This window comes from Cyprinodon variegatus, unplaced genomic scaffold (assembly GCF_000732505.1).
Source record: "Cyprinodon variegatus isolate N-32 unplaced genomic scaffold, C_variegatus-1.0 Scaffold470, whole genome shotgun sequence".
Taxonomy (NCBI): Eukaryota; Metazoa; Chordata; class Actinopteri; order Cyprinodontiformes; family Cyprinodontidae; genus Cyprinodon; species Cyprinodon variegatus.
Window position 1 is genome coordinate 206,587 of NW_015150923.1, and position 15,136 is coordinate 221,722.

Genomic DNA, 15,136 nt, shown 5'->3' on the forward strand with positions numbered 1-15,136 from the left:
ATTGACATTAGGAGGACCGCTTATTTTGATGATCCACCCAGATAAAAGTACATATTCCACTATACCTTTATTTAATCTGAATTTTAAAATTAAGGTTATTTAAAATATTTATGCTTAAGCCCTAAATCAACTCATAAAAGCAGACCTACCATGACATGGCTGTCCATCTAAATAAGAGCATTAATCAGAGAAGTAGTTGATATGCCCATAATTCATTTCAACAAGCTGCAGCGATCCACAGTTTAAGAGGGAAACTTAATAACGCAACTAGCAGTCGTTTTTTCCACAACCCCATTTTTGATTGAAACAATTGCAAAAAGAAAGCCATTGTCAACAGAAAGCCAGAGGAAGTTTATAGTTCACATTTACAGTTTGTGAAAAGCCATTTAGTGGACACAGCACACAAATGTAAGGAAGTGTCAGACCTTTTTGGCTCTTACAAAAAAATTCGATGAATTATGGTGATAACCGCAAACTGCAGGGATACTCTTCTTCCGCAGGAACAGGAAGGACCGGCGTAAGGGAAATATATGGAGCTAAATGTAAGGCCATTTTGGCAGCCTTGTGAATAGGCCAAAGGTTTACCTTTAAAATCCCCAGGGATGAGCTGCTGCTTGCTTTCAGATTCTATGTTTTGCTTCTCTTTTTATAATATACAAAAAAAAAATAAAATAAGTAAACCAAAAAACAGAGTTGTTTTTTTTAATGTTACATTCATCAACAAAAATAAATCCAAAACGAGTGCTAAAGAAGTTCCCTCTAACCCTAACCGCTGGTTCTTGCCATTCTTGGTACCTTCAACCATCAATGATAACTGGCAATAAAACGTTCACATCGCTAAAGGAGGAGTTTTGTTTCAACTCTTCTTTGCAGAACTCTTATTTTCATTTCTACACTAAAAGTCTGCTTTGCATTGGTCCATCATATTAAATCCAAATTAATTGCATTTATGTTTTTGGTGATAATATGACTATTGTGGAGCAAGTTCAAAGAGCACAAATATTTTTTGCAAGGTATTGTATATAAATATAGGCAAATGGACAAAATAATTGTTAAACACAATTGGTCCACAGGTGGTAAAACACATGGTCAAAGGCAGTATCCTCACCACTTCATTATGACCATGGCTTTCGGAATCACCACCAATAATGAAGCTAACCTCATCAAAGCTGGACGACCCAAACTGACCTCATCAACACCGCCTGACCCTCTGTGACCTCATCAAAGCCAGACGCCCAGTAGAGCCCTAAAGGCTTGAAGAAAACAACTCATCCATTAAGGTGCCAAGAGCACTGTAAATGTGGAGCGTCAGCACTGAGCATCGTCACTCTATGCCCAATTTCTTCTCCCCACCCCCAAGTTGAGCGATTTGTTGGACAATGGGTCGCCTAAACCTCCAACCCTCGCAGCCACAATGTCCGCCTACGTTGGCTGGCAGCGGCGACAAAGAGGGGGTTGAGGGGTGGGTGGCCGGATGGGGAGGCCTGCTGCAGGATGGGACTCTTATTGAGTGTTTGAGCGATGAGCCAGGTCATCTCATCTACCCACCTCATCCATCATGCCCTACAAATGGACACAAATAAAGAGGAGGCATTCCTGCCTCCGCTCTCACTACCGCATTCAAGCCCTCTGCCGCTTTTCTCCACTTCCCTCTCTAAATGTGAGCCAAGGCCAAAAGGAGAAGAAAGAGGAGCAGAGTTCAGGCTCTCGCTCACTCCTGGGGGCCATGGGAGCGCCAGGAGAAAAAGCCAGGTGGCGGTCTGACTCATGCCTTCAGTGTTGCCCAAAATGATGGGCAGCCAGGAGGGAAATATCAAGCGGGGAGTCGTCAGACGAAGAGAAAAGCACAGAAAAGAGAATAAGTCAATCCACATTGTGTTCTTTTATTTTCTTAGTTGTTCCTCCCACAGTATTGAATTGAAATGCATAACAGTTACATTGTAGAAAGCATTAAAACAAAGTACCTCAACTTGCTGATTAATTTTTAAAATCGATTATAAACAAACAAAATCACAAAAACAAACAGGAAGTCTGGTCCCTCAAAACGGGAAAATTAACAAAAGTATTCTGTTATGTGTCATAAGTTTGGCACAAGGGATTAACATGAACCGAACATCATACAAGCTTTGCAGACAATCATAGAAAATGTCATATATAGATCTTTACAGACCAACCATGCGCTTCGGATCAAATTAAACCTGACTTATTTTCATTGTTCGTCCATAAAACCACTGATGATTTGCACTTTTTTTTTTTCTTCTTTTTTTTTTTTACAATTGAATCATAAAAAAAAAAAACTAAACGAAATCTATTCATTGACTGGTTTAATTAGTAGAATAAGGAATGGACTGCATGTTTAATACTATCCGGCAATCAAACATATTCTACAAACCCTCTGACTGAGGTTCGGGATTAGCCCGCCGTGGGAATCTCCCTCTTTCGCCTGGGCTAGGAGCAGTGCTATTCAGTAAACAAACTACAGTTTGCCAAGAAATAAATACAATTCTCAAAAAGCACAACAGCAAATAACGACAACACCAACCAAATAAAAAAAAAAGAACAAATGATTGTCTAAAAATGAAAGACACATGAGAATGGATTTGCTAAAAACTAGCATTCAGGCTATTTAGTGGTATTGTTGATCGGCTAGGATGATTTCAAAAAATTTTGAAAAAAGATATTTGCCCTTTACAGAATGACAATAATCGTCAGCACAGGCTACTTATCTCAGAGAATAACAAAACCAATGGAAAAAAAAAATAGTTTTCTCTTACACTAAAAAGACTATCTATTTATATCTGTTCACATATAGCGCAGGTGGACAAGATGGAGTGCTGCTTGAAACTTGTATACAGTGCTGTGATTGTACAGACACACGCATTCATGAACACACAAACGGGACACTGGCCTCATTTCAGTTAAACTCATTTTCATGGATTTCTTGTAGATATTCAGCAATGTTCAAGCGCTGACCTTCAAGGAGCAGCTTTCAACTGAAGAGTTGAAGATCTGTGGTTCTCTGTGGGGGATTTGTGGTGTCGCTTCTATGCCTTACAAGCAACAGATCGAGCGACGTCGAAACCGATGGTCGAGAGGGTTCCCCTTGCCTTAAATGTGCTCCAACATTGACCAAACAGCACATTTATATTACTTGTCTGCAGCAGCTGCCTTAGCTGTGCACAACAGAGAAACTTGGAAGAATAAATACAGCTCTTTCTATTTTAGCGTCAATTTTTTTAACCGCAACTTAGTTGGTGTTAATGTGAAAAATCATTTTAGTTCATCTTGTCTGCCATAGGGTTTTGAGTGGACAGGGACCCTGCTCTGTGTTTAAGGCAGTCAAATGGGCCGTGGTTCTGCTCAGCAGTCACTCTGTGGAGGGTCAGGGACCCGCTGAAAGCCTCTGTGGCGGACTCCGATGCCACAAGGAGGTCAGGGGTTGTGGAATGCAATGGTGATGGACGTCATCATACGTGGCTAAGTGACTGGATGGCACTGGATTCAGCAGCAGCCCTTGCCAGACTGTGCCACATGGTGGCCGGAGTGTGGGGGGTGGAGTGGAGAGAGTCCTTTTCAGCCAGAGACAACATCATGGCATACGCCTAAGGGAAAAGGAAACAGTAGAGGGTTTACATTTCTGGGGAAAGTATGAAGGTAGTCAAACAAAACTGTACACACATCATTGCACCCTTGTTAGAATTATATATTTTAAAAAGTCTTAAGGTAAATTGTTGTTATGTAGACTTGGTAACCCTAAAATTCAAAGAACAGGATACATCACTTTAGCTGCAACCTCACTTTCTCATGTTTTTTTCCCCTGATATTAAGGGCTTAACTAACATCTGAAAGATTTGAATTTCTAAGGCTGTCTACATACATGTATTACGTTATTAGCTGGCATAACCACAGTATGTCAGGCTAATGTTAGTTGGAGCTGCTCCAACCATTTAGCATGCAAAGGTGAGTGAATCTTCATAAGTATAAACCCATGCATGCTTAGCATAGAAGGAGATTAAACAATGTTTGCCTATGTCGTAAAATGGGGATAGTCACTGTGACACTTGTACGAAGTAGGCTGTTTATGGTGTTACACAGAGCTGTAAAGTGTTTTACTTCTTCAATGATAATAAAAGCTGATGTTCAATTTCTGTTTGATACAGAATTGCATCCAATGTGATCCTGGCACACTGCAGTATAAGGCCTCTGGCATGTTAAAGGAACATTTGTGAACTTCAAGTAAATTTTTCATCAAGGTATTAATTTATTATATATATATATATATATATATATATATATATATATATATCTTTACCACAGGTGCCAAGTAGGATAAAAAATGCTGGAGAACTGTAAAAATTCCTCATACCTGAGACTTGGATTTCCTAAAGAGTGGCTGTTTGACTGCATCAGCAAGTGAAGGAGAACCAAAGGATCCATCTTCCTCATCTCCATCACTAGGTTCACTCTCCTCCATTTTATGCAGGTCAGAGAAACGATGAATGTGTTCCAAAGCTGATAAGCTGTTCTGCTCTTCCTCATGCGTAAACCTGTAAGTTATGGAAATAGAGTAGAATAGAAAGCCTTTATTGTCACAGCAAATAATGCTAAACATAACATAAAAAAAAGCTGCCACAGAAACTAATGTTCATTCAGTTAGTCACTAAAATTAGTCGGCATTTTATGAATTCAACCTGGATGTTGTAGTAAAATCTGTTAAAGTTAGGCCTTAAATATTGCAGGTTTTTTAAGATATATTGGATATAGATGAATCATTTAGAAGTTTGTACAATTGACATTTACCTCCTTGGAGAGGTTTTAGAGCTGAGGTTTAGTTCGTTGGACTCATTAAAATCCATTTCATCATCTCCAAGGCTGCCAGGATGCACCTTGACGTCCCTTTTCTCAGGAGTGTTAATCGGCTCCTCTGCTTCATCCTCCTCAGCATCCAAATCTTCTGCTTCTTCATCCTCCAGGTCACGTGGCCCATGGCTGGGCATTAGCGATTTCCCCTCCTCTAGGAGGCCTCCATTTAGCCTGTGGATCATGACCGTTAACAGAACTATTAATACAAATCTCCTCTCTGTAGTTAGATATTTATTTTACAAATAAAAAGAACTAGAGAAAGCTTTGAGCGTGCAGTTGTGTGTCTTTCATTGTGAAGAACATCCTTATAGCTCAAATCATAAACTGTTGAAGTTACTAGCTAAACAAAGTAAGAAGTGGAGGATCTGCAGCCAAGCAGAGCTGGAATCCAGTTTGTCATCAAGGTTTTGGGGCCCCTTTGGGCACAGCAGCATTGGACTGATCACCGCGGCACTTAAACGGAGTGCTCTGCTTCTCTCTTTGTTTATTTTCTCTACTATCTCGTATTCATCTAATAGGCCAAATATTTAGCTGACAGCCCCATTTGCTGGGAGAGTTATGAAAGAGCTGCCAACCAGCCTACTCCCCTATCCCCGAAGAGGGAGAGGGGGCCAGCTATCCAAACTGCTGGAGTCTTAATCTGTCCCTCTGTCTCAGCACCACAGGAAACCACCATTTGGCAAATCATCTGGAACCACATTAAGACTGATTCACTAATTACACTCTGGGACATCTTTCGTCAGCTTGCAAAAATGCCATTTCTTTGCACAAAGGCTTCAGAGAACAAGCTGAAAAGTGAACAATGAGAAGAAGAATGAAGTAACAGCATTAGCATCAGTAACAACACTAGAGAAAAAACAGGATACCTGCAATATATTTAAAAGAAAAATAATGAAATATCCCAAATTCAAAAGGCTGGACTAATCTTAGGAAACCTATTTTTTTTCAATGCAGGTCTTGCAAGAACAGTGCCCTTGCAAGAGGGCATTCGTGCTGTCTCATGCTTGTACAGCTGCAAAAAAGGAGCTAACTCCTAAAGGGAGAGCGAGAACTCTGTGATTAAGAAAACAGATTCGCTAATTACGCTTTCAAACGTGGTAATTTGCTGAGGATAAAGTATCTATCAGGAGCAGTCAGAAGCGCTGCAGTTTGAAAGGAAACACAGGCCGACCCTTTGACCCCACCCCCATCTACACTCTTCCTGTAGGCAGACATGTTGGTTCCAGATGTGGCAGTCTTACTGCTGCAATCCCCCCCTCACCGACTACCTCACAATCACCACTACCTCTCTATTCTTCTCCTGCTCTACCACCCGGTCTGTCCTTATCCACCATCTCTGATCTGTGATCCCACCAACGTGAGGCATGTGAAAACAAACAGAGTGACCTACGTGGCCCTCTTAACTGCTTTCTGATCTAATTACTTCAACAAGATCCGATTTGCATAACGTTCAGACATTGCTGCATGTCAAAAGTTATCTTTTCCTGGCTGTGAGCCTAATGGCTAGTAGTAAAAGACTGCAGGATTTGAAAAATCTAGGAATTTATTATCAAGGATGATTGGTTTTTCATTGAGAGTTTTGAGTGTGGTGTGGCTTCTTAACAGAGTCTGGCTATGAATAAAAGCATTGCAAGTCTTTGTACACGGAAAAGAGTCAAATGTCACATGTTAAAGCTACTTCAGTGGTACACTTTTTTAAAAAAGGGCAACAGTGATCAAGAAAAACCTCATGCGTTACATTACCATACGTCTACTGTGTTGATAGTATATAGCTATATACTATATATTGTATACAGCATATTGTATGTTTTATATCGTATATAGCTATAGATTCTGTATTCTGTATATATCCAATTTATCTGCACCACCAACTCCAAGTCAAGTTCCTTCTAAGTGCAAACCTACTTGGCAATAAATCTGATTCTGAAAAAAAAACAACACCAAGGTATGCTTACCCTTCCTCAGAGGGGTCCGGTGATGTCTGATTCTGATTTGTGCTGCTAATGAAATTTCTTATTTCATTAAAATACGAATCCTCTTTGTCATCAAGTATGGCACTGCCGCTGTCCAACTCAGACTGTGGGGACGACATCGCAGTTCCTGCAGGAAAAGATAAAGAAGCAAACTGTAGCTTTGTTGAAAGATAACCCTCCTCCTTCCTCGCTCTTTATTTGTTTTCCTGCCTTGATTGCTCAGAATTGTTCCATCCATCTTCAAATTAACCCCTACCATCTTTCTTGTTACTGCTAAAAAAAGGATCCCCTAATTTAGGGCAATGTATGGTGCTACTTTCACACTCAATATATACAATTTTGCATGTGGGCTAGAAAGGCTCCCTGTCATGGTTTGGGACAAAAACCACTAACCTGTCTAAGTAACAGTGTAGGGTTTGTGTAGCTCCTTAACATGGTCCTCTTTGCAATTTATATTATCTTGCAGTTTGCCATCTTTTTTATAAGGGGATGATGGAATATCCATAGCACCAACAATGCTCTGCAAGTTTCTTGCTTTATAACTTAACTCTGCTTTAAAATTCGCTTCAGCCTTTTCCCTGACCTGTTGTCTATGTTTCTTGGTTTTCCTGAAGCTGTTTGATCACTGCAAAAAATGGAAATCTAAATAAGTCATTTTTGATTAAATTAAGTGCATTTTTTCTTGAATTGAGGAGGTAAGTGTGACACTTTGCCAATGGAACTAGATAATTTACATTTAAAATAAGAAAAAAACAATAGTTTTGTCTTAATTCAAGCATATATTAGCTAATAATCTTATTTTAGGAGTAAAAATCATAATTCCATTGGCAGGGCATCTTATTTACCTGCTCAAATTAAGGGTAAATACACTTAATTCAAGACATTTTTCACTTATTTCTAGATGTTTTTTGCAGTGTTTGCTAATGTTCTCTATAACAAACCTTTCAGGCTCCCACAGAACAGCTGCATTCATAGTGAGATAACTTAAAACACTGATGCACTGATTAAACTGGGTGCTCTGAGAGTGATTAGTTTTACTGGATTCTGGGAATCAAAATAAATTGGTTGATCATGACTGCATAAAGTCGCAGTAAATGCATCGCAGTGTGTGGCTGAAACATCAAAACGGGGAAACTCTTCAACCTTTAAATACTTTTGTGAGGCGCCGCATGCCTCTTTATTTGTTACTCCACTCTGACTGTGAAATATGATCTGCTCCTTTACCGTCATCTACCACATCATGTCTGCTGGTCAGGACGTTACAGGGATCAAAAAGCATCAATGTTAAAAGTTTAACAGCAGTTGTAACGCTTACAAGGGACTCTGCAAGGATAAAGAAACGTCTTTTTATTCTTCACAACTTTCATGCCAAATATTCTTTACTTTCTCCAGTTTGAAAATGTTTTGAGTGATGCTAAAATGAAATAGCTTAGCTAATAATTCAATTTGTGTTTGATAGATTGCACATTAGGAGTGATTAAGTGGCCGCCTCCTCTGCTGGTGCTGGCTTCTGGCCAGTTGTCACCACTTGTTTTGCTGATTCAGAGTGATGCCAGCTATCAAACTTGCGAGCTGTGATGTGCTGATGAAAGCAGCTCATTCAAAAAAAAAAAAAAGAAAAAAAAAGTACATCCTGCGGCAGTTTACATAGGGGGGTGATGGCAGATTTATACGGCTTAATTTGTCAGTCTCTAGATTCCTTCAAATCAAGATGAAATGTAATTTTATACGTTCTACAGATTGATGTATGAGCTTTTAAATTAAACAAACCAGATTTCCTTTATAAAAGAAAAAAACTTTAAAAAGGAAGGGTGAAAGAAGATTTTTGTGTTAATATCTCAACATCTCGAAGCTCACCTGACAAATGCCCATTTTCATGTTTTTTGAGGTGGCGGTCTAGGTTGGTCTGCTGGCCAAAGCAGCGGTCACACAAGTGGCACTTGAAGGGTTTCTCCTTGTTGTGAATGTTGCGAATGTGCCTTTGGAGGTTGGAGGAGATGCTGAAGGAGCGGTCACAGTATTTACACCTGCAAAAATGGGCCGGTTAAAATCGTTCAGCAACATAAACAGAAACAAGAGCAAATGTTAAGAAGTAAAACTCTATTGCCGGATGATGTTGAAGTTTGTTTGTGCCAGACACAGCTACATGAACGTGCTCAGTCTTTTAGCCCCCCACACATGATGGAGGGGCTTGTTTAAGGTGAAACAGCTCTGCTCTCTTATCTCCAGCCAGCGCAATAAAGCTGCATTTTTCTCCCACAAAATACGCACGCAACAGATTTAGTTCAAGACCTACAAAATTAGGGGCTCCTGCCAAGTTTCTTCATGCAAAATTATACGAGAAGATTACATCTTTTCTGCTGGTGGAATTAGCTTGCTCGTTTGGCTGTCCCTCGGGAACCCTCCTGGTTATCTCCGCAATAGAAAAAAAAGTAACAATAAACGGCAGTGATCTTTTTAATGGCGTGCCAGCATGTAGAGTTGTGAGCTATAAGACTGGGTCAGGAAAGGTCTGCATCTGTCTTATTCTGGCCCCTGTGGTCAAAGAGCCTCCTCCGAACTTTGGGCCAACATTCCTCCACCTTGGTAACTACAAAGCCGGATAACTTGAGGGTGCAGCCGTTATCCTAATGCAAGTAATTTGCTAAATCTATCTTATTTCTCAATTAAAGAAAAACTGAAAAGAAATCTGAGTAAAAACGTCTCTAAAAACAAAATTAAATGGCAAAAGCGTTTGTTTAGAATCAGTCTAACAGAAGACAAAAATACAACAAAAAATATGAAAACTGCTTTAATTAGCAAGAAACCCTGAATCCAAGGCTTAGAGTCCACTTTGAGTTTGTTCCCAAAACTGCAAAAGAAATGGCCGCAGCTGCTAGATCTGGACATCTGCCCCCCCTGCTTCTCATCTCCCAAATTTTTAGTAGAGTACTCCTCAGCCCCTCCTCTGCCTCCTGTCACCGAGGCGACGGTCGCCATTTTTCATCGGGTAAATTATTTAGCAGTAGGATAATTATTCCAAGCTTATGGCATAGGAAAACACACATAAACTCTGTTCAAACTGTGGTCTGGTAATCCCTGGGAAAACGTCTGCGTGCTGCTAACAAATGAGCTGTTTTCCTTTTATTTATTGTTCAGGCTGCACTTGATGCTTTCTTCTGCAGCGGAGGAAAGATTTGATGCTCTGTTGCAGATCTTAGTTAAAGTGTTATTGTGCAAATCCGAGCTTCTTTTGTTTGATAAAGTGTGGAAGGACAGATGAAGACAGATGAAAAGATGCTGGCAGAACGAACTTAAAGAGGAACATGTCATGTAGTGATAACATCTAACATTAAAGATTTACAGCCTATATGTTCGCTGTAACCTTTGCTCATATGATTGTATTAACCACAAATTTCAGTGGGAATTAGAGGGATTTTGTGTTATAAACAAAGAAAAAGTAGTGCCTACCATTAAGACAAAAAAGAGAGTTTTTTGTTTTTTAACATTAAGAATATTTCAATGTTTTAAGCAGACACTTTTACCCTCATAATCCTAAATAAACCCGACCTCGTGAATGAGACTATAGCTAAACAACTTCTGAGTCTTGCCACATATTTTCAGTTAGATGAAGGTCTGGACTTCAAACCTTTGGACAAGCTTCACCCTGACCTGTCTGCTGTGTTTGTAGGTCTTCCTTAAGCTATTTGTTCACTACTGCCCCCCAAAAGTCTAAGGTGAAATTACATACAGGTATAGGTGACTTCTAAAGGTGACTTGGTGCATTAAGGTTCCTTTACGGTTATTGAATTAAAGAGGGATGACTTAAAAACAGGCAGCATATGTATTTATAAAGAAGAAAAACTAAACATCTTACTAACTTCCATCTACTTCAGTTTGTGCTTCTCTGTCACAAAAATACAATAAAATACACTGAAGCTTGTGAAGGGGCGGATTTACCATTAGGCAAAACTAGGCAGCTGCCTAGGGCCCCAAATTCGTGGGGGCCCCATAAACCTCCTTTTACATGTATGGTTAATTCAGGTATTACTCATTTGTGAACATTAATTATGTCCTTTCTCTAAAATGCCATCAGAATGCTTGTAATAGTAAGTGTCCTCCCCCAACAACCCCTTAGTATCCACAACATTGGACCAGTTGATTTGCTGCGCAAGTGCAGAAAGGTCTAGTCAGCAGTTGAGCATTTGAAAACAAACGGTGCCAAGAGTAGTGCTGCCAGCTGTGCCCTATGCGCTTTTGTCACTTTATTTAGCAACTTTTCAGATCCTTATAGCACTTTTTTTTGAGTGCTTATTTATAAATAATAAAATTTAAGATAAAATTCTGTATCTGTATAATGGTTCTTTTTTATGTGCTGTCTTTTCAATTCAGAGGGCCCTATGCATGTCTTTGCCTAGGGCCCCAAATTTCCTAAATCCGCCCTTGAGCTTGTGGTTGTAATATGACAGGAATTTAGAAAGTGTGGGAACGACTGCAAGACGCTATATGCAGAGACAGATCAAGGTTGCAAAGGGCAGTGAGCAGTTTTTATTGACTGCAAAACCATATATGTGAGTCACATAATGTATTTTTTTAAACACACCAGGGATAACTTGCTCCTTTTAACAGAAGACTAAAGCTATGATTATCTTATTTTTTGTACAATTCCTCTACTTTTTCAGAAACGTCAATGTGGAAATCCTAAGCAGGTGCCTGGTTAAACAACCTTCTAAAAACAACCTCTGGGAGAAAGTTTGTAGAACCAGAGAGATAAAATTACCTGTATGGTTGCTCTCCTGTATGAGTCCTGAGGTGGCGAGTCAGGTTGGCAGAGCGAGGGAATATTTTTCCACAGTATCTACAGAACAAACCATCACTTTAATTTTCTGAAGTGACACGCACTGCATCTCCTTCACATTTGTAATCTTAAGAAGCATTTTTCAAAAGTAAGTGTGAATTTATGGAGGAAGTAATAATCCAACGGTTCTTATCAGACCATTTACCTGCAGGTGTAGCGCTCCTTGCCCTTGCGCAGTAGTGTTTCTGGAAGTGTGGACGGTGGAGCTCTGAAGTCGAACATTGACGGGACAGAACGCAGCAGTTCTCCAGACTCTTGCTTCAAGGAACCAAATGTCTCCAGCTTCTCTGCCATGCTCTCAATGGCCGTCATCTGCAAGGACAGAGGATAGGACGGCCTTAAGACCTAAAAGCTTCCCAGTCTTCAAACTTCAACAATATTTAATATACAGTTTGGGTGTCAGCATTTGTTATCAACATGAAACCTACTCATCAATTCAGAAGATTCTATGTTTTTTTTTAACTAATTTTTTGTGTAATTTTCGGAATTCAACAGAACATTAGAGGTAAATTGCAGCAGCCAAACATACATCAATGCTAACCTGAATGCAAATGATACCTTATATCCTTATATATAACATCAGGGACTTTTTCCATCTGCCAGGTAATTCTTCATATGCAACACAGGCAAATAAGCTATTACAGAGTCTCTTTTAATATAACTTAATGTTTCCAAGTAACTATTGGTAGCCTGTTTGATTACATCAAATCTGACAGGTGTGTGTTGATTGCAGGGGTGTCATACAAGTTGGGGAAATAGTGAAACCGGTATTAGGTGAATTTCTATCATGACATTCATCAATGATTCATGCATCACAAGGTGAAACAGCTGATATGGGGCATGACAACTTGATCTAACACTGATTCATAACTTTTTTTGCAACACACACACACACACACACAAACAGGAAAACATGTCATATTCTCATTTATGATCAGCAGCAACCAGCTGTGCAAATCTAAAAGTTTAATACAGCCAAGAAATAATCATAAATCATAAAGCATGCATGCAACTCACACACACAAACACACTGGGGAGTAAAGTCTACAGCCAATCTACTAATGAAAATGAACATTTACTTTCATCAGAACTCTCGAAGGAAATGCGTGTTGCGTGGGCGCTCATGAGCAAAAAAAAAAAAAACTAAAAAAAAAACTCTGGTGGTCTGAGTTGATTAACTGCCTTCAACGTTTGCAAAACAGAAACTACACTTACATGAGGGAGAGAAGACAGTAAGGTTTTGTTTTTATGTCCATCTGTGTACGCAAGTAAAAAGCATGTGCATTGTGCAAATATGAGGGGGACTGGACCTGCTCAGAGCGTATCTACGTGTTTTCAGGTGAGGCTTTTTGTCCGTATGCGTGTGTGTGCTTTGAACGCGTGTGTGGCAGAGGAGTGATTCATGTCCACTGCTGGGCTGTAAACCATTCTGTGCACAATGCGGGCAGACAGCACATTCGTCAATATGAAAGATGTTGACATTACTGATCAAGGGCCAGACACGGGTAATAATGATATCGCTGTGCTGAGAGGGGTGGGATGTGGAGGAGGAGGAGAGGAGGGGGTGAAGGGGGGAGTGAGGGGCGAGGGTCTCAGTAGGCCGCAGGGCCTGTCAGACCATTGCAGACACACACACTCTAACACACAGGCGCTCATGTTTTTTTTTTCTTTTCTGCTTCTTTTAAAGGGGCCACACAAATTTGCATTATTTTACGTGTGTTGAATTTTCAGTCTGTTTCTTTTTCTTATTTCAATAAGGAGACAAATCAGTGTTGATTCGGGTCCTCCGCCGGAGCCCTGCTCCGACTCTGACATTCCATCTCCCACTTTTACCCCCTGTCACTTTCGGGCTTCTCGCCAACAAAGACTATGCAGAGGGAGAAGAAAAGAAAGAGGATGAAAACTGGAGAAGAATATGATGGAGGACTTGATGATTTCAGGAGAAAAAAGGGGGGAATGAAACAGGATGAATAAAGAGGAAGAGTAAAGAACATGCAAACGAAGCATAGAGGGATCTGAAAGAAAGAGGAACTGATGGTTGATGGATGGCGCCGTAGTTCAGAGCAGGGAGCAAGTGATTAGGAGTGACGGCTGAGTGTAAAGTTCCTGCCGCAGCCGTCGACGGACCCACAGAGGGAGGATATGGAGTGTCAGGACTGTTTGGTTATGAATATGCCAGCATTACACGCCATGATCCAAAGCTGGACTAAGAGGAAGCTATAGCAATCTCGAGGGAGATTAAATGCTTTCAAATCTCTTCTGAAAATAAATCTGGAATGTTCAGTTTGTCCGCGCTCCTCAATGAGAATCTATTAATCTTGAGAAGATTGGAGCCCTTATAGCTGTCGACGCGATCATGTTTACATGATAAGACTTTTCATAAAATGGCTTTATTGGCTTCAGATTGAAGTATAGAGATTGCAGCAAAACAAATATCCATTTTTGGATACAAGGATTGTTAAAGGGAAGAGTCTTTGTTTCCAAATAAACATGATTATTATGGTTCTACTTTGTATTTTTATTTTTTTGCTTGCACAGAACTAGTTTAATGAAACTTAATGAAATCTGTACACTTTTAAGTTTGGTTCATAAGGCCGCTGTCTGACCACCTACAGCTCAGTACAGGAGACCCACCCACACTCTCCGAGTGTTTTGATACACACAAACACACACCTCCTGAAACTCCCTGTCTTTCCCCCGGGGGGGTAGTGTGAATGTGTCTGTGAAGTTGCTTGTTGCTATAGCGTCGCTCTGGGACTAGCACTTGATTGGCTATCTTCAGATGTCAGTGATGCTGTTAGGGCCTTAATTAGCGAGATGCATTCTCAATTGTTGATCTTTATCGGCGACCAGATGTTTGGAGGGAGGGCATAACCTCTTCTGGTTCCCTGAGCGACTGTTACCCGTTCTCTGATGCAGCAAAGAACTGCCCCAACAACACCACCCAACATACACACAAACACAGACCCTGCATTTATTGCTCCCATAAGAAAGACATCCCACTTCATTCACCGACTAAGCAAACACACACTAAGAGCTGTCAGATGGACAGGTTGTAGCTCAGTTGCAAATTACCTTATTTTCTGTTGCATGTTAATTAGAGTAGGGAGTAAATGGAATCAGCAAAAATAAATAATGTGACTCTGTTGTTGTGCCTTGCAAAAGCCCCTGATACCCTATATCTGGTTGAGTGATACAAAGTAAAGCATGATTATTGAGTGATGAGAAAATACATTTTTGGCTTACAATCTTTATTGACCACCCAAGTGAAGACCAAACCAGCATTTTGCTGCAGCTCTGACCAGCTTCCTTGTCTCTGCTTAATAAAATCCTCCCTGTGGCATGATTTTGCATATGGTACAGTATATTTCATCGTGAGGACAGTGTTTTCTGCCACTCTTTCTGTTTTCCAGGTGGACCAAATAATTTCCCTCCCCTCATATAGATATATTTATATATCTTT

At 40.2% G+C, this 15,136-nt stretch overlaps 1 protein-coding gene across 13 annotated transcripts in view; it reads right to left on the reverse strand.

The window, feature by feature from the left end:
- Positions 1-2,245: 2,245 nt before the first annotated feature.
- mecom (MDS1 and EVI1 complex locus) overlaps positions 2,246-15,136 on the reverse strand; it is a 169,509-nt gene continuing 156,618 nt past the window's right edge. For all 13 annotated transcript variants that reach the window (XM_015389712.1, XM_015389709.1, XM_015389707.1 and 10 more), the window contains 7 exons: positions 11,819-11,985; positions 11,596-11,673; positions 8,694-8,863; positions 6,819-6,963; positions 4,801-5,034; positions 4,367-4,547; positions 2,246-3,602 (listed from right to left, as the gene is read on the reverse strand). In XM_015389712.1, coding sequence (XP_015245198.1) covers positions 3,468-3,602; positions 4,367-4,547; positions 4,801-5,034; positions 6,819-6,963; positions 8,694-8,863; positions 11,596-11,673; positions 11,819-11,985 — 1,110 coding nt within the window. In that variant the 3' untranslated portion in view covers positions 2,246-3,467. The remainder of the gene's footprint in view (positions 3,603-4,366; positions 4,548-4,800; positions 5,035-6,818; positions 6,964-8,693; positions 8,864-11,595; positions 11,674-11,818; positions 11,986-15,136) is intronic.